General features: G+C 44.8%; 1 protein-coding gene across 2 annotated transcripts in view; it reads right to left on the reverse strand.

Moving 5' to 3' along the window:
• Nucleotides 1-4974: 4974 nt before the first annotated feature.
• Nucleotides 4975-19773, reverse strand: part of kiaa0930 (KIAA0930 ortholog) — a 55994-nt gene continuing 41195 nt past the window's right edge. The window contains exons 3-8 of one of the 2 annotated variants that reach the window (XM_038982600.1): nucleotides 16936-17040; nucleotides 15063-15140; nucleotides 13916-14017; nucleotides 9379-9519; nucleotides 5744-5932; nucleotides 4975-5069 (exon numbers count right to left, since the gene is read on the reverse strand). In XM_038982600.1, the coding sequence (XP_038838528.1) occupies nucleotides 5043-5069; nucleotides 5744-5932; nucleotides 9379-9519; nucleotides 13916-14017; nucleotides 15063-15140; nucleotides 16936-17040 (642 nt within the window). In that variant the 3' untranslated portion in view covers nucleotides 4975-5042. The remainder of the gene's footprint in view (nucleotides 5070-5743; nucleotides 5933-9378; nucleotides 9520-13915; nucleotides 14018-15062; nucleotides 15141-16935; nucleotides 17041-19773) is intronic. The other variant, XM_038982601.1, reaches the window with a different exon arrangement.

Consider the following 19773-nt stretch of genomic DNA (forward strand, 5'->3'; position numbering starts at 1 on the left):
CAGTAATAACATACTGCCATGTTTACTACACTGTAGTAACTCAGTAATATAACATACTGCCATGTTGGTTTACTACCACTGTAGTAACTCAGTAATATAACATACTGCCATGTTGTTTACTACACTGTAGTAACTCAGTAATATAACATACTGCCATGTTTACTACACTGTAGTAACTCAGTAATAATATAACATACTGCCATGTTGAATACACTGTAGTAACTCAGCAATAATATAACATACTGCCATGTTTACTACATTGTAGTAACTCAGTAATAATATAACATACTGCCATGTTGTTTACTACACTGTAGTAACTCAGTAATAATATAACATACTGCCATGTTGTTTAATACACTGTAGTAACTCAGTAATAATATAACATACTGCCATGTTGTTTGATACACTGTAGTAACTCAGTAATAACATACTGCCATGTTTACTACACTGTAGTAACTCAGTAATAATATAACATACTGCCATGTTGTTTAATACACTGTAGTAACTCAGTAATAATATAACATACTGCCATGTTTAATACACTGTAGTAACTCAGTAATAATATAACATACTGCCATGTTGTTTACTACACTGTAGTAACTCAGTAATAATATAACATACTGCCATGTTGTTTAATACACTGTAGTAACTCAGTAATAATATAACATACTGCCATGTTTACTACACTGTAGTAACTCAGTAATAATATAACATACTGCCATGTTGTTTAATACACTGTAGTAACTCAGTAATAATATAACATACTGCCATGTTTAATACACTGTAGTAACTCAGTAATAATATAACATACTGCCATGTTGTTTAATACACTGTAGTAACTCAGTAATAATATAACATACTGCCATGTTTACTACACTGTAGTAACTCAGTAATAATATAACATACTGCCATGTTGAATACACTGTAGTAACTCAGCAATAATATAACATACTGCCCTGTTAGCTACACTGTAGTAACTCAGTAATAATATAACATACTACAGTGTAGTAAACATGGCAGTAACTCAGTAATAATATAACATACTGCCATGTTGTTTACTACACTGTAGTAACTCAGTAATAATATAACATACTGCCATGTTGTTTAATACACTGTAGTAACTCAGTAATAATATAACATACTGCCCTGTTTACTACACTGTAGTAACTCAGTAATAATATAACATACTGCCATGTTTACTACACTGTAGTAATAATATAACATACTGCCATGTTTACTACACTTCAGTAACAATATAACATACTGCCATGTTTAATACACTGTAGTAACTCAGTAATAATATAACATACTGCCATGTTGAATACACTGTAGTAACTCAGTAATAAAACATACTGCCATGTTTACTACACTGTAGTAACTCAGTAATAATATAACATACTGCCCTGTTTACTACACTGTAGTAACTCAGTAATAATATAACATACTGCCCTGTTTAATACACTGTAGTAACTCAGTAATAATATAACATACTGCCATGTTTAATACACTGTAGTAACTCAGTAATAAAACATACTGCCATGTTTACTACACTGTAGTAACTCAGTAATAATATAACATACTGCCATGTTTACTACACTGTAGTAACTCAGTAATAATATAACATACTGCCATGTTTAATACACTGTAGTAACTCAGTAATAATATAACATACTGCCATGTTTAATACACTGTAATAACTCAGTAATAATATAACATACTGCCATGTTGAATACACTGTAGTAACTCAGTAATAATATAACATACTGCCATGTTTACTACATTGTAGTAACTCAGTAATAATATAACATACTGCCATGTTTACTACACTGTAGTAACTCAGTAATAATATAACATACTGCCATGTTTACTACACTGTAGTAACTCAGTAATAATATAACATACTGCCATGTTGTTTAATACACTGTAGTAACTCAGTAATAATATAACATACTGCCATGTTTAATACACTGTAGTAACTCAGTAATAATATAACATACTGCCATGTTGTTTAATACACTGTAGTAACTCAGTAATAACATACTGCCATGTTTACTACACTGTAGTAACTCAGTAATAATATAACATACTGCCATGTTGTTTAATACACTGTAGTAACTCAGTAATAATATAACATACTGCCATGTTGTTTACTACACTGTAGTAACTCAGTAATAATATAACATACTGCCATGTTGAATACACTGTAGTAACTCAGCAATAATATAACATACTGCCCTGTTAGCTACACTGTAGTAACTCAGTAATAATATAACATACTACAGTGTAGTAAACATGGCAGTAACTCAGTAATAATATAACATACTGCCATGTTGTTTACTACACTGTAGTAACTCAGTAATAATATAACATACTGCCATGTTGTTTAATACACTGTAGTAACTCAGTAATAATATAACATACTGCCCTGTTTACTACACTGTAGTAACTCAGTAATAATATAACATACTGCCATGTTTACTACACTGTAGTAATAATATAACATACTGCCATGTTTACTACACTTCAGTAACAATATAACATACTGCCATGTTTAATACACTGTAGTAACTCAGTAATAATATAACATACTGCCATGTTGAATACACTGTAGTAACTCAGTAATAAAACATACTGCCATGTTTACTACACTGTAGTAACTCAGTAATAATATAACATACTGCCCTGTTTACTACACTGTAGTAACTCAGTAATAATATAACATACTGCCATGTTTAATACACTGTAGTAACTCAGTAATAAAACATACTGCCATGTTTACTACACTGTAGTAACTCAGTAATAATATAACATACTGCCATGTTTACTACACTGTAGTAACTCAGTAATAATATAACATACTGCCATGTTGTTTAATACACTGTAGTAACTCAGTAATAATATAACATACTGCCATGTTTACTACACTGTAGTAACTCAGTAATAATATAACATACTGCCATGTTTAATACACTGTAGTAACTCAGTAATAATATAACATACTGCCATGTTTAATACACTGTAATAACTCAGTAATAATATAACATACTGCCATGTTGAATACACTGTAGTAACTCAGTAATAATATAACATACTGCCATGTTTACTACATTGTAGTAACTCAGTAATAATATAACATACTGCCATGTTTACTACACTGTAGTAACTCAGTAATAATATAACATACTGCCATGTTTACTACACTGTAGTAACTCAGTAATAATATAACATACTGCCATGTTTACTACACTGTAGTAACTCAGTAATAATATAACATACTGCCATGTTTACTACACTGTAGTAACTCAGTAATAATATAACATACTGCCATGTTGTTTAATACACTGTAGTAACTCAGTAATAATATAACATACTGCCATGTTTAATACACTGTAGTAACTCAGTAATAACATACTGCCATGTTTACTACACTGTAGTAACTCAGTAATAATATAACATACTGCCATGTTGTTTAATACACTGTAGTAACTCAGTAATAATATAACATACTGCCATGTTGAATACACTGTAGTAACTCAGCAATAATATAACATACTGCCATGTTTACTACATTGTAGTAACTCAGTAATAATATAACATACTGCCCTGTTTACTACACTGTAGTAACTCAGTAATAATATAACATACTGCCCTGTTTACTACACTGTAGTAACTCAGTAATAATATAACATACTACACTGTAGTAACTCAGTAATAATATAACATACTGCCATGTTTAATACACTGTAATAATATAACATACTGCCATGTTTACTACACTGTAGTAACTCAGTAATAATATAACATACTGCCATGTTGTTTAATACACTGTGGTAACTCAGTAATAATATAATATACTGCCATGTTTAATACACTGTAGTAACTCAGTAATAATATAACATACTGCCATGTTGTTTGATACACTGTAGTAACTCAGTAATAACATACTGCCATGTTTACTACACTGTAGTAACTCAGTAATAGTATAACATACTGCCATGTTGTTTACTACACTGTAGTAACTCAGTAATATAACATACTGCCATGTTGTTTACTACACTGTAGTAACTCAGTAATATAACATACTGCCATGTTTAATACACTGTAGTAACTCAGTAATAATATAACATACTGCCATGTTTAATACACTGTAGTAACTCAGTAATAATATAACATACTGCCATGTTTAATACACTGTAGTAACTCAGTAATAATATAACATACTGCCATGTTTAATACACTGTAGTAACTCAGTAATAACATACTGCGGACGGTTAGCGCCCCGGCCCTCCAGCCGACGGTTAGCGCCCCGGCCCTCCAGCCGACGGTTAGCGCCCCGGCCCTCCAGCCGACGGTTAGCGCCCCGGCCCTCCAGCCGACGGTTAGCGCCCCGGCCCTCCAGCCGACGGTTAGCGCCCCGGCCCTCTAGCCGACGGTTAGGGTCCCGGCCCTCTAGCCGACGGTTAGCGCCCCGGCCCTCCAGCGGACGGTTAGCGTCCTGACGGTTAGCGTCCCGGCCCTCCAGCGGACGGTTAGCGTCCCGGCCCTCCAGCCGACGGTTAGCGCCCCGGCCCTCCAGCCGACGGTTAGCGCCCCGGCCCTCCAGCCGACGGTTAGCGCCCCGGCCCTCTAGCCGACGGTTAGCGCCCCGGCCCTCTAGCCGACGGTTAGCGCCCCGGCCCTCTAGCCGACGGTTAGCGCCCCGGCCCTCTAGCCGACGGTTAGCGCCCCGGCCCTCTAGCCGACGGTTAGCGCCCCGGCCCTCTAGCCGACGGTTAGCGCCCCGGCCCTCTAGCCGACGGTTAGCGTCCCGGCCCTCCAGCCGACGGTTAGCGCCCCGGCCCTCCAGCCGACGGTTAGCGCCCCGGCCCTCCAGCCGACGGTTAGCGTCCCGGCCCTCCAGCCGACGGTTAGCGCCCCGGCCCTCCAGCCGACGGTTAGCGCCCCGGCCCTCTAGCCGACGGTTAGCGCCCCGGCCCTCCAGCCGACGGTTAGCGCCCCGGCCCTCCAGCCGACGGTTAGCGCCCCGGCCCTCCAGCCGACGGTTAGGGTCCTGACCCTGGGTGTCCATGCTGTGTATAATAACCTTGTGTTTGAGTGTGTTCACTGAGTGGACAAAACATTAAGAACACCTTCCTAACATTGAGTTGCACCCCCCTTTTTGTCCTCAGAACAGCCTCGTCGGGTCATGGACTCTACAAGGTGTCGAAAGCGTTCCACAGGGAAGCTGGCCCATGTTGACTCCAATGCTTCCCACAGTTTTGTCAAGTTGGCTCGATGTCCTTTGGGTGGTGAACCATTCTTGAAACACACAGGAAACTGTTGAGCGTGAAAAACCCAGCAGCGTTGCAGTTCTTGACACAAACCGGTTCCTGGCACCTACTACCAAACCCCCTCACTTAAATATTCTGTCTTCCCTATTCACCCTCTGAATGGCACTCATACACAATCCATGTCTCAATTGTCTCAAGTCTTAAAAATCCTTCTTTAACCCGTCTCCTCCCCTTCATCTACACTGATTGAAGTGGATTTAATAAGTGACATGAATAAGGGATCATATCTTTCACCTGGATTCACCTGGTCAGTCTGTTATGGAAAGAGCAGGTGTCCTTAATGTTTTATATATATGTGTCCATGCACGTTTTTTTGTGTGTGTCCTGACCCTCTCATGTGTGTGTGTGTGTGTGTGTGTGTGTCTAACCTTCTTATGTGTGTGTGTGCGTGCCTATTTGTCTACTCTACTCACCCTCTCGTGTAGGGGTGAGTCCAGGTCCTCCTCTGTGCCGCAGGGGGACGTGTCTCCGGTCGGGACCCGGCTCACCGCCATCTCAGCGTGACCTTTGCCCTGCGGCCCCTTCATCCTGACAAACTCCATGTTGTTGTACTTATAGAAGCCAAACGACATGCGCTGGGCCATCTTAGCCGCCACACTCACCTACAAAACAAAGACACAACAGAAAGATTTTAGATGGATCGTTTTGAATCTTGTCTTTAACCATCAACTATGTGTCCTGTGTTTTTCTGTTAGTAATGTCTTGTCCACCAACTACAAAGTCCTGTGTTTCTGTTAGTAATGTCTTGTCCACAAACTACAATGTCCTGTGTTTTTCTGTTAGTATTGTCTTGTCCAAACTACAAAGTCCTGTGTTTCTGTTAGTAATGTCTTGTCCACAAACTACAAAGTCCTGTGTTTGTTAGTAATGTCTTGTCCAAACTACAAAGTCCTGTGTTTGTTAGTAATGTCTTGTCCAAACTACAAAGTCCTGTGTGTTTCTGTTAGTAATGTCTTGTCCAAACTACAAAGTCCTGTGTGTTTCTGTTAGTAATGTCTTGTCCACAAACTACAAAGTCCTGTTTTTCTGTTAGTAATGTCTTGTCCAAACTACAAAGTCCTGTGTTTCTGTTAGTAATGTCTTGTCCAAACTACAAAGTCCTGTGTTTCTGTTAGTAATGTCTTGTCCAAACTACAAAGTCCTGTGTTTCTGTTAGTAATGTCTTGTCCAAACTACAAAGTCCTGTGTTTCTGTTAGTAATGTCTTGTCCAAACTACAAAGTCCTGTGTTTCTGTTAGTAATGTCTTGTCCACAAACTACAAAGTCCTGTGTTTCTGTTAGTAATGTCTTGTCCAAACTACAAAGTCCTGTGTTTGTTAGTAATGTCTTGTCCAAACTACAAAGTCCTGTGTTTGTTAGTAATGTCTTGTCCACAAACTACAAAGTCCTGTGTTTCTGTTAGTAATGTCTTGTCCACAAACTACAAAGTCCTGTGTTTCTGTTAGTAATGTCTTGTCCAAACTACAAAGTCCTGTGTTTCTGTTAGTAATGTCTTGTCCAAACTACAAAGTCCTGTGTGTTTCTGTTAGTAATGTCTTGTCCACAAACTACAAAGTCCTGTGTTTCTGTTAGTAATGTCTTGTCCACAAACTACAAAGTCCTGTGTTTCTGTTAGTAATGTCTTGTCCACAAACTACAAAGTCCTGTGTTTCTGTTAGTAATGTCTTGTCCAAACTACAAAGTCCTGTGTTTGTTAGTAATGTCTTGTCCAAACTACAAAGTCCTGTGTTTGTTAGTAATGTCTTGTCCACAAACTACAAAGTCCTGTGTTTCTGTTAGTAATGTCTTGTCCACAAACTACAAAGTCCTGTGTTTCTGTTAGTAATGTCTTGTCCAAACTACAAAGTCCTGTGTTTCTGTTAGTAATGTCTTGTCCAAACTACAAAGTCCTGTGTGTTTCTGTTAGTAATGTCTTGTCCACAAACTACAAAGTCCTGTGTTTCTGTTAGTAATGTCTTGTCCAAACTACAAAGTCCTGTGTTTCTGTTAGTAATGTCTTGTCCAAACTACAAAGTCCTGTGTTTCTGTTAGTAATGTCTTGTCCAAACTACAAAGTCCTGTGTTTCTGTTAGTAATGTCTTGTCCAAACTACAAAGTCCTGTGTTTCTGTTAGTAATGTCTTGTCCAAACTACAAAGTCCTGTGTTTCTGTTAGTAATGTCTTGTCCAAACTACAAAGTCCTGTGTTTCTGTTAGTAATGTCTTGTCCAAACTACAAAGTCCTGTGTGTTTCTGTTAGTAATGTCTGTAAACTACATTTCATATCCAGTTTCCTTCTTTCCAAGGGCTGCTGTCTTCATGTAATTAAAGCAGTAAAGTTTCTCACAGCTTGAGACTGATTTCACATTTTCACAGAATATACAGTGCATTCAGGAAAGTATTCAGACCCCTTCACATTTTGTTACATTACAGCCTTGTTCTAAAATGTATTAAATAACAAAAAATCCTCAATCAAAATAAATTTCAACAAATACCTTATTTACATAAGTATTCAGACCCTTTGCTATGAGACTCTAAATTGAGTTCAGGTGCATCCTGTTTCCATTGATCATCCTTGAGATATTTCTACAACTTGATTGGAGTCCACCGGTGGGAAATTCAACTGATTTGTAAAGGCACACACCTGTCTATTTAATGTCCCACAGTTGACAGTGCATGTCAGAGCAAAAACCAAGCCATGAGGTCGAAGGAATTGTCCGTAGAGCTCCGAGACAGGATTGTGTCGAGGCACAGATCTGGGGAAGGGTACCAAAACATTTCTGCAGTGTTGAAGGTCTCCAAGAACACAGTGGCCTCCATCATTCTTAAATGGAAGAAGTTTGGAACCACCAAGACTCTTCCTAGAGCTGGCCGCCCGGCCAAACTGAGCAATCTGGCGAGAACGGCCTTGGTCAGGGAGGTGACCAAGAACACGATGGTCACTGACAGAACTCCAGAGTTCCTCTGTGGAGATGGGAGAACCTTCCAGAAGGACAACCATCTCTGCAGCACTACACCAATCAGGCCTTTATGGTAGAGTGGCTGGAAGTAAAAGGTACATGACAGCCCGCTTGGAGTTTGCCAAAAGGAATCTCAGACCATGAGAAACAAGATTCTCTGGTCTGATTGAACTCTTTGGCCTGAATGCCAAATGTCACGTCTGGAGGGGAAACCTGGCAGCATCCCTACGGTGAAGCATGGTGGTGGCAGCATCCCTACGGTGAAGCATGGTGGGGGGAGGTTTTTCAGCGGCAGGAACTGGGAGACTAGTCAGGATCGAGGGAAAGATTGATGGATCAAGGCACAGAGAGATCCTTGATAACCTGCTCCATAGCGCTCAGGACCTCAGACTGAGGGGCGAAGGTTCACCTTCCAACAGGACAACGACCCCAAGCACACAGTCAAGACAACGCAGCAGTGGCTTCGGGACAAGTCTCTGAATGTCCTTCAGTGACCCAGCCAGAGCCCGGACTTGAACCCGATCTAACATCTCTGGAGAGACCTGAAAATAGCTGTGCAGCGACACTCACCATCCAACCTGACAGAGCTTGAGAGGATCTGCAGAGAAGAATGGGAGAACCTCCCCAAATACAGGTGTGCCAAGCTTGTAGTGTCATACCCAAGAAGACTTGAGGCTGTAATCGCTGCCAAAGGTGTTTTTACAAAGTACTGAGTAAAGGGTCTGAATACTTATGTAAATTTGATATTTCATTTTTTTATTATTGACACATTTATAAAAACCTGTTTTTCCTTTGTCATTGTGGTATTGTGTGTAGATTGATGATATTAAAAAATAAATAATTAAATACATTTTCGAATAATGCTGTAACAAATTTATGGGGAAAAAGTCAAGGGGTTTGCAAATTTTCAAAATGCACTGTATGGAAATTCTCCAGAGAGGAATCCCAGATAGATATCTATAGAGTAGAGAGACTTACTCTGTTGTCGTAAACCTTCTCCAGAGAGGAATCCCAGATAGATATCTATAGAGTAGAGAGACTTACTCTGTTGTCGTAAACCTTCTCCAGAGAGGAATCCCAGATAGATATCTATAGAGTAGAGAGACTTACTCTGTTGTCGTAAACCTTCTTCAGAGCTTCGTAGCGGATGGAACCTTGGAAGACGACGCCTTGGAACGTGTTGCTCTTATCACTGGCTACCAACTCCACACACACCATCTCCCCCTCTCCTACCGTCATGTCACAGAACACCTACACACAGAGAGAGAGAGACAGAGAGACACACAGAGAGAGAGAGAGACAGAGAGAGACAGAGAGACAGAGAGAGACAGAGAGACAGAGAGAGACAGAGAGACAGAGAGAGACAGAGAGACAGAGAGAGAGACAGAGAGAGAGACAGAGAGAGAGACAAGAGACAGAGACAAGAGACAGAGACAAGAGACAGAGACAAGAGACAGAGAGAGAGAGACAGAGAGAGAGAGACAAGAGACAGAGAGACAGAGAGAGAGAAGAGACAGAGAGACAGAGAGAGACAGAGAGAGACAGAGAGAGACAGAGAGAGACAGAGAGAGACAGAGAGAGACAGAGACAAGAGACAGAGACAGACAGAGAGAGACAGAGAGAGACAGAGACAAGAGACAGAGAGAGACAGAGAGAGAGAGACAGAGAGAGACAGAGAGAGAGAGACAGAGAGAGACAGAGAGAGACAGAGAGAGACAGAGAGAGACAGAGAGAGACAGAGAGAGACAGAGAGAGACAGAGAGAGAGAGACAGAGAGAGAGAGAGAGAGAGAGAGAGAGAGAGAGACGCACACGTTAGAACAGTGATTCTCAACTGGTGGATCGCGGCCCAAATTTGGGTCGCGGGAGGTTCTGAATGGGTCGCGGGTATCTCTAATGAACTTATCCTCTGCAGCAGAGGGAACTCTGGGTCTTCCTTTCCAATCTGAGTCTGGTATCTCTAATGAACTTATCCTCTGCAGCAGAGGTAACTCTGGGTCTTCCTTTCCAATCTGAGTCTGGTATCTCTAATGAACTTATCCTCTGCAGCAGAGGGAACTCTGGGTCTTCCTTTCCTGTGGCGGTCCTCATGAGAGCCAGTTTCATCATAGCACTTGATGGTTTTTGCGACTGAACTTGAAGAAACGTTCAAAGTTCTTGAAATGTTCCGTATTGACTGACCTTCATGTCTTAAAGTAATGATGGACTGTCGTTTCTCTTTGCTTATTTGAGCTGTTCTTGCCATAATATGGACTTGGTCTTTTACCAAATAGGGCTATCTTCTGTATACCACCCCTACCTTGTCACAACACAACTGATTGGCTCAAATGCATTAAGAAGGAAAGAAATTCCACAAATTAACTTTTAACAAGACACACCTGTTAATTGAAAAGCATTCCAGGTGACTACCTCATGAAACTTAGGGCTCCCGAGTGGCACAGCGGTCTAAGAGGCGTCACTACAGTCCCTGGTTCGAATCCAGGCTGTATCACATCCGGCCGTGATTGGGAGTCTCATAGGGCGGCGCACAATTGGCCCAGCGTCGTCTGGGTTTGGCCGGGGTAGGCCGTCATTGTAAATAAGAATTGATTCTTAACTGACTTGCCTAGTTAAATAAAGGTTAAATAAAAATACATTTAAAAAGCTGGTTGAGAGAACGCCAGTAGTGTGCAAAGCTGTCGTCACGGCAAAGTGGTTGTCACGGTTACCTCCTCAAAGCTGTCATCAAGGCAAAGGGTGGCTACTTGAAGAATCTCAAATATATTTGGATAACTCCTGCTGACTAACTCTTGCTGCACTCTCGACAACTACTGTGATTATTATTATTTGACCCTGCTAGTCATTTATGAACATCTTGGCCATGTTCTGTTATAATCTCCACCTGGCACAGCCAGAAGAGGACTGGCCACCCCTCATAGCCTGGTTCCTCTCTAGGTTTCTTCCTAGGTTCTGGCCTTTCTAGGGAGTTTTTCCTAGCCACCGTGCTTCTACACCTGCATTGCTTGCTGTTTGGGGTTTTAGGCTGGGTTTCTGTACAGCACTTTGAGATATCAGCTGATGTACGAAGGGCTTTATGAATACATTTGATAACACTTTTTTTGGTTACTACATGATTCCATATGTGTTATTTCATAGTTTTGATGTCTTCATTATTATTCTACAATGTAGAAAATAGTAAAAATAAAGAAAAACCCCTGAATGAGTAGGTGTGTCCAACCTTTTGACTGGAACTGAATATATTTTTAAAAAATAATTTAAATCCCAGTATTTTTAGAGTTATCAGCTATTTAGTGGATTTGGTTGGTCGTTGTTGTCTGAAACCAGTGGGCTTAACATTCTTCAAGAATATGGGCAACATTTTATTGTCATATAATTGGACAAGTTTTCTATATTATTTTTCGCGATGCGAATATTGGGTCGTGACAGACAATCTGGTTCAATTTGTTTCCCGAAGCAAAACCAGTTGAGAACCACTACGTTAGAATAATGAGCGTCTGTTTACAAGTCTGTTTACAAGTCTGTTTACAAGTCTGTTTACAAGTGTGTTTACAAGTGTGTTTACAAGTCTGTTTACAAGTGTGTTTACAAGTGTGTTTGCCGAGTCACGTAGTTTAGCTGAGAAAGCTGATACCAGGAACTGAAAAGACCGGTTCAACCACTGCTGTTTTAAAGACAGCCCGTTCAGGGTCGGGCCTGGTTACTGCTGTTTCATACTACTGGGACGGGAGACAGCCCGTTCAGGGTCGGGCCCACCTCTGGCCTGCTCGCCTCCCTACCACTGAGGAAGTACAGTTCCCGCTCAGCCCAGTCAAAACTGTTCGCCGCTCTGGCACCCCAATGGTGGAACAAACTCCCTCACGACGCCAGGACAGCGGAGTCAATCACCACCTTCCGGAGACACCTGAAACCCCACCTCTTTAAGGAATACCTAGGATAGGATAAAGTAATCCTTCTGACCCCCCCCCCCCCCTTAAAAGATTTAGATGCACTATTGTAAAGTGGCTGTTCCACTGGATGTCATAAGGTGAATGCACCAATTTGTAAGTCGCTCTGGATAAGAGCGTCTGCTAAATGACTTAAATGTAAATGTAAATGTACTGGGACGGGAGACAGCCCGTTCAGGGTCGGGCCTGGTTAGTACTGGGACGGGGGCCCGGTTAGTACTGGGACGGGAGACAGCCCGTTCAGGGTCGGGCCTGGTTAGTACTGGGACGGGAGACAGCCCGTTCAGGGTCGGGCCCGGTTAGTACTGGGACGGGAGACAGCCCGTTCAGGGTCGGGCCTGGTTAGTACTGGGACGGGGGCCCGGTTAGTACTGGGACGGGAGACAGCCCGTTCAGGGTCGGGCCTGGTTAGTACTGGGACGGGAGACAGCCCGTTCAGGGTCGGGCCTGGTTAGTACTGGGACGGGAGACAGCCCGTTCAGGGTCGGGCCTGGTTACTGCTGTTTCATACTACTGGGACGGGAGACAGCCCGTTCAGGGTCGGGCCCGGTTAGTACTGGGACGGGAGACAGCCCGTTCAGGGTCGGGCCTGGTTACTACTGGGACGGGAGACAGCCCGTTCAGGGTCGGGCCTGGTTAGTACTGGGACGGGAGACAGCCCGTTCAGGGTCGGGCCTGGTTAGTACTGGGACGGGAGACAGCCCGTTCAGGGTCGGGCCTGGTTACTGCTGTTTCATACTACTGGGACGGGAGACAGCCCGTTCAGGGTCGGGCCTGGTTACTGCTGTTTCATAGTACTGGGACGGGAGGCAGACCGTTCAGGGTCGGGCCCGGTTAGTACTGGGACGGGAGACAGCCCGTTCAGGGTCGGGCCTGGTTAGTACTGGGACGGGAGACAGCCCGTTCAGGGTCGGGCCCGGTTAGTACTGGGACGGGAGACAGCCCGTTCAGGGTCGGGCCTGGTTAGTACTGGGACGGGAGACAGCCCGTTCAGGGTCGGGCCTGGTTAGTACTGGGACGGGAGACAGCCCGTTCAGGGTCGGGCCTGGTTAGTACTGGGACGGGAGACAGCCCGTTCAGGGTCGGGCCTGGTTACTGCTGTTTCATACTACTGGGACGGGAGACAGCCCGTTCAGGGTCGGGCCTGGTTAGTACTGGGACGGGAGACAGCCCGTTCAGGGTCGGGCCTGGTTACTGCTGTTTTATATTTTCACTGTAAAAACGTAGAGAGAAAGTCATCGATTTCCTTCCCAGGAAAAAAATCAATTTGTAACGGACCCCGTCTGCCATGAGGTTAATACACTAGAATCAGTGGACTGCAGTAGTGGCTTTTAAATGGACTGACAGCGTCAGGGGTGTATTCATTAGTTAGATTCCGTTGCAAAAAAAAACGTTTTGCAACGGAAACCGTTTACTCTAACGAACCGAAGGAAGTAAACAGAGGAAATGGAATGAAACGGGGGAGGGTCCTACCTGAATTTGTCCAATTGAAACTCTCGTTTTCATTGTAAAACTTTTTCCGTTTGGAGTAAACGGTTTCCGCTTTGCAACAGAGACCGACTAATGACTACACCCCAGGTCACACTTCAATACACAGCCCATCTCCCAGAGGGCCCTACTGGACGCCCCCGGCAGTCAATCACAACCTGTCAGGTGCCTGATTGGGCTGGGGAGGAGGGGATTGAGGGCGGTTGTCACGGTTACCTCCTCAAAGTTGTCAATCATGAAGAAGATGTTGGGGTAGCTCATCTTAGACTCCTCCCCTTTACTGTCCATGGCGTGTTTACTGGGAGACGCATACACTTGCTGTGATGAGAGAGAGAGGGAGAGATAAAGGAAGGGAAAGAGAGGGACGAGGAGAGATATAGAGAAAGGGAGAGGAAGGGGAGAGAGAGAGAGAGAAAGGGGGAGAGAGGGACGAGGAGAGATATATAGAGAAAGGGAGAGGAAGGGGAGAGAGAGAGAGAAAGGGGGAGAGAGGGACGAGGAGAGATATATAGAGAAAGGGAGAGGAAGGGGAGAGAGAGAGAGAAAGGGGGAGAGAGGGACGAGGAGAGATATATAGAGAAAGGGAGAGGAAGGGGAGAGAGAGAGAGAGAGAGAGAGAGAGAGAGAGAGAGAGAGAAAGGGGGAGAGAGGGACGAGGAGAGATATATAGAGAAAGGGAGAGGAAGGGGAGAGAGAGAGAGAGAGAGAGAGAGAGAGAGAGAGAGAGAGAGAGAGAGAGAGAAAGGGGGAGAGAGGGACGAGAGAGAGAGAGATATAGAGAAAGGGAGAGGAAGGGGAGAGAGAGGAAGGGAAAGAGAGGGACGAGGAGAGATATATAGAGAAAGGGAGAGGAAGGGGAGAGAGAGGAAGGGAAAGAGAGGGACGAGGAGAGATATAAAGGGAGAGGAAGGGGGGAGAGAGAAAAGAGAGAGATAAAGTAAGGGAAAGAGAGGGACGAGGAGAGATATATAGAGAAAGGGAGAGGAAGGGGGGAGAGAGAGAGAGAGAAAGGGGGAGAGAGAGGGATGAGGAGAGTGATAGAGAAAGGGGGAGGGAAAGAGAGAGAGAGGAAAGGGGGAGGGAAAGAGAGAGAGAGAGGAAGGGGAGGGGGATGAGGAGAGTGAGAGAGAAAGGGGGAGAGAGAGGTGACGAGGTGAAGAGAGAGAGAGGGGAGGGGACGAGAGAGAACCCGAGAGAGAAGAGAGAGAAAGCGAGAGAGAGAGAAAGAGAGAAAGCGCGAGCGAGAGAGAAGAGAGAGAAAGCGAGAGAGAGAGTTACTGGGTTAGGTTCTGTGGAGACCCATCTATCCACAGCTACATTAGTAAATCCTATGGGATGTAGTCTGAAGAGTCCCGTCTCTTACCTGAGACTTCTTCCTGTGGATGTGAATGTCTCCTGCATCTGAGCGTGTGCAGACAGCACACGTCACCACATAGTCCAGCTGATAGAGAAAAAGAGAGAGGTCATGAATTTGGTTTTATCCAACCATATTCTGAACTAGACTTTCCTAGGAAAATGTCAGGTGACACAGCGGTCTAAGGTACTGCATCGCAGTGCTAGAGACGATACTACAGACCTGGGTTCATTCCCGGGCTGTGCCCCAACCGGCCGTGGCCGGGAGTCCCATAGGACGGCGCACAATTAGCCCAGCTTCGTCCGGGTTAGGGGGGGGCTTTACTTGGCTCATCGCTCTCTAGCGACTCCTTGTGGCGGGCCGGGTGCCTGCAGGCTGACTTCGGTCGCCAGTTGAACAGTGTTTCCTCCGACACATTGGTGCGGCTAACTTCCGGGTTAAGCGGGTGGGTGTTAAGGAGCGCGGTTTGGCGGGTCATGTTTCAGAGGACGCATGACTCCACCTTCGCCTCCCGAACCCGTTGGGGAGTTGCAACGATGAGACAAGATCGAAATTGGGGAGAAAAAATTTAATAAATAAAACATTTCTAAAAAAAGTGTGATGGTGACAATATTAGGCTATCACTACCAACGACGTGTTATCCCGTGTGAACGACGGGAAAATGCACCTTTATGATAAAGCATTAAATGCAGAATCACTTGTGATACTAGTTAGTACTGGGACGGGAGACAGCCCGTTCAGGGTCGGGCCTGGTTAGTACTGGGACGGGAGACAGCCCGTTCAGGGTCGGGCCTGGTTAGTACTGGGACGGGAGACAGCCCGTTCAGGGTCGGGCCTGGTTACTACTGGGACGGGAGACAGCCCGTTCAGGGTCGGGCCTGGTTAGTACTGGGACGGGAGGCAGACCGTTCAGGGTCGGGCCTGGTTACTACTGGGACGGGAGGCAGACCGTTCAGGGTCGGGCCTGGTTAGTACTGGGACGGGGGCCCGGTTAGTACTGGGACGGGAGGCAGCCCGTTCAGGGTCGGGCCTGGTTACTACTGGGACGGGAGACAGCCCGTTCAGGGTCGGGCCTGGTTAGTACTGGGACGGGAGGCAGACCGTTCAGGGTCGGGCCTGGTTACTACTGGGACGGGAGGCAGACCGTTCAGGGTCGGGCCTGGTTAGTACTGGGACGGGAGGCAGACCGTTCAGGGTCGGGCCTGGTTAGTACTGGGACGGGAGACAGCCCGTTCAGGGTCGGGCCCGGTTAGTACTGGGACGGGAGACAGCCTGTTCAGGGTCGGGCCTGGTTAGTACTGGGACGGGGGCCCGGTTAGTACTGGGATGGGAGACGGCCCGTTCAGGGTCGGGCCTGGTTAGTACTGGGACGGGAGACAGCCCGTTCAGGGTCGGGCCTGGTTAGTACTGGGACGGGAGACAGCCCGTTCAGGGTCGGGCCTGGTTAGTACTGGGACGGGAGACAGCCCGTTCAGGGTCGGGCCTGGTTACTACTGGGACGGGAGACAGCCCGTTCAGGGTCGGGCCTGGTTAGTACTGGGATGGGAGACAGCCCGTTCAGGGTCGGGCCTGGTTAGTACTGGGACGGGAGACAGCCCGTTCAGGGTCGGGCCTGGTTAGTACTGGGACGGGAGACAACCCGTTCAGGGTCGGGCCTGGTTAGTACTGGGACGGGAGACAGCCCGTTCAGGGTCGGGCCTGGTTAGTACTGGGACGGGAGACAGCCCGTTCAGGGTCGGGCCTGGTTAGTACTGGGACGGGAGACAGCCCGTTCAGGGTCGGGCCTGGTTAGTACTGTTACGGGAGACAGCCCGTTCAGGGTCGGGCCCGGTTAGTACTGGGACGGGAGACAGCCTGGGAATGTGCTTGTTGTCATACCAACCTTCATTAGGATCAGATTCAGGTAAACACTCTCCTCCCAGTCGATGTCAGGTTCTCCTAAACCTGGAAGCCTCTTAGAGTCTCTCCTGTACACCTCCACATCTACCTGGAATACACAGACACATTATAGAATCATATTCCACCTGGAATATACAGACACATTATAGAATCATATTCCACCTGGAATATACAGACACATTATAGAATCATATTCCACATCTACCTGGAATATACAGACACATTATAGAATCATATTCCACCTGGAATATACAGACACATTATAGAATCATATTCCACCTCCACCTGGAATATACAGACACATTATAGAATCATATTCCACCTGGAATATACAGACACATTATAGAATCATATTCCACCTGGAATATACAGACACATTATAGAATCATATTCCACCTGGAATATACAGACACATTATAGAATCATATTCCACCTGGAATATACAGACACATTATAGAATCATATTCCACCTGGAATATACAGACACATTATAGAATCATATTCCACCTGGAATATACAGACACATTATAGAATCATATTCCACCTGGAATATACAGACACATTATAGAATCATATTCCACCTGGAATATACAGACACATTATAGAATCATATTCCACCTGGAATATACAGACACATTATAGAATCATATTCCACCTGGAATATACAGACACATTATAGAATCATATTCCACCTCCACCTGGAATATACAGACACATTATAGAATCATATTCCACCTGGAATATACAGACACATTATAGAATCCTATTCCACCTGGAATATAGACACATTATAGAATCATATTCCACATCTATCTGGAATATACAGATATACAATTACACTGATTTATTCCACCTGCAATACACAACACCGCCCATCACTAGAGGAACACTGTATTCCAACTCAACACAGCATTAAGGACTTAATACCACCTTCTGGCCACTAGATACCTCTATCCTTCTCTATGGTGTGTAATGCCTTAATACCGCCTTCTGGCCACTAGAGGCCTCTATCATTCTCTATGGTGTGTAATGCCTTAATACCACCTTCTGGCCACTAGAGGCCTCTATCATTCTCTATGGTGTGTAATGCCTTAATACCACCTTCTGGCCACTAGAGGCCTCTATCATTCTCTATGGTGTGTAATGCCTTAATACCACCTTCTGGCCACTAGAGGCCTCTATCATTCTCTATGGTGTGTAATGCCTTAATACCACCTTCTGGCCACTAGAGGCCTCTATCATTCTCTATGGTGTGTAATGCCTTAATACCACCTTCTGGCCACTAGAGGCCTCTATCATTCTCTATGGTGTGTAATGCCTTAATACCACCTTCTGGCCACTAGAGGCCTCTATCATTCTCTATGGTGTGTAATGCCTTAATACCACCTTCTGGCCACTAGAGGCCTCTATCATTCTCTATGGTGTGTAATGCCTTAATACCACCTTCTGGCCACTAGAGGCCTCTATCATTCTCTATGGTGTGTAATGCCTTAATACCACCTTCTGGCCACTAGAGGCCTCTATCATTCTCTATGGTGTGTAATGCCTTAATACCACCTTCTGGCCACTAGAGGCCTCTATCATTCTCTATGGTGTGTAATGCCTTAATACCACCTTCTGGCCACTAGAGGCCTCTATCATTCTCTATGGTGTGTAATGCCTTAATGCCACCTTCTGGCCACTAGAGGCCTCTATCATTCTCTATGGTGTGTAATGCCTTAATGCCACCTTCTGGCCACTAGAGGCCTCTATCATTCTCTATGGTGTGTAATGCCTTAATGCCACCTTCTGGCCACTAGAGGCCTCTATCATTCTCTATGGTGTGTAATGCCTTAATGCCACCTTCTGGCCACTAGAGGCCTCTATCATTCTCTATGGTGTGTAATGCCTTAATGCCACCTTCTGGCCACTAGAGGCCTCTATCATTCTCTATGGTGTGTAATGCCTTAATGCCACCTTCTGGCCACTAGAGGCCTCTATCATTCTCTATGGTGTGTAATGCCTTAATGCCACCTTCTGGCCACTAGAGGCCTCTATCATTCTCTATGGTGTGTAATGCCTTAATGCCACCTTCTGGCCACTAGAGGCCTCTATCATTCTCTATGGTGTGTAATGCCTTAATGCCACCTTCTGGCCACTAGAGGCCTCTATCATTCTCTATGGTGTGTAATGCCTCAATACCACCTTCTGGCCACTAGAGGCCTCTATCATTCTCTATGGTGTGTAATGCCTTAATACCACCTTCTGGCCACTAGAGGCCTCTATCATTCTCTATGGTGTGTAATGCCTTAATACCGCCTTCTGGCCACTAGAGGCCTCTATCATTCTCTATGGTGTGTAATGCCTTAATACCGCCTTCTGGCCACTAGAGGCCTCTATCCTTCTCTATGGTGTGTAATGCCTTAATACCACCTTCTGGCCACTAGAGGCCTCTATCATTCTCTATGGTGTGTAATGCCTTAATACCGCCTTCTGGCCACTAGAGGCCTCTATCATTCTCTATGGTGTGTAATTCCTTAATACCGCCTTCTGGCCACTAGAGGCCTCTATCATTCTCTATGGTGTGTAATGCCTCAATACCGCCTTCTGGCCACTAGAGGCCTCTATCATTCTCTATGGTGTGTAATGCCTTAATACCGCCTTCTGGCCACTAGAGGCCTCTATCCTTCTCTATGGTGTGTAATGCCTTAATACCACCTTCTGGCCACTAGAGGCCTCTATCATTCTCTATGGTGTGTAATGCCTTAATACCACCTTCTGGCCACTAGAGGCCTCTATCATTCTCTATGGTGTGTAATGCCTTAATACCACCTTCTGGCCA

The sequence above is a fragment of the Salvelinus namaycush genome, unplaced genomic scaffold (assembly GCF_016432855.1).
Source record: "Salvelinus namaycush isolate Seneca unplaced genomic scaffold, SaNama_1.0 Scaffold1214, whole genome shotgun sequence".
NCBI lineage: Eukaryota > Metazoa > Chordata > Actinopteri > Salmoniformes > Salmonidae > Salvelinus > Salvelinus namaycush.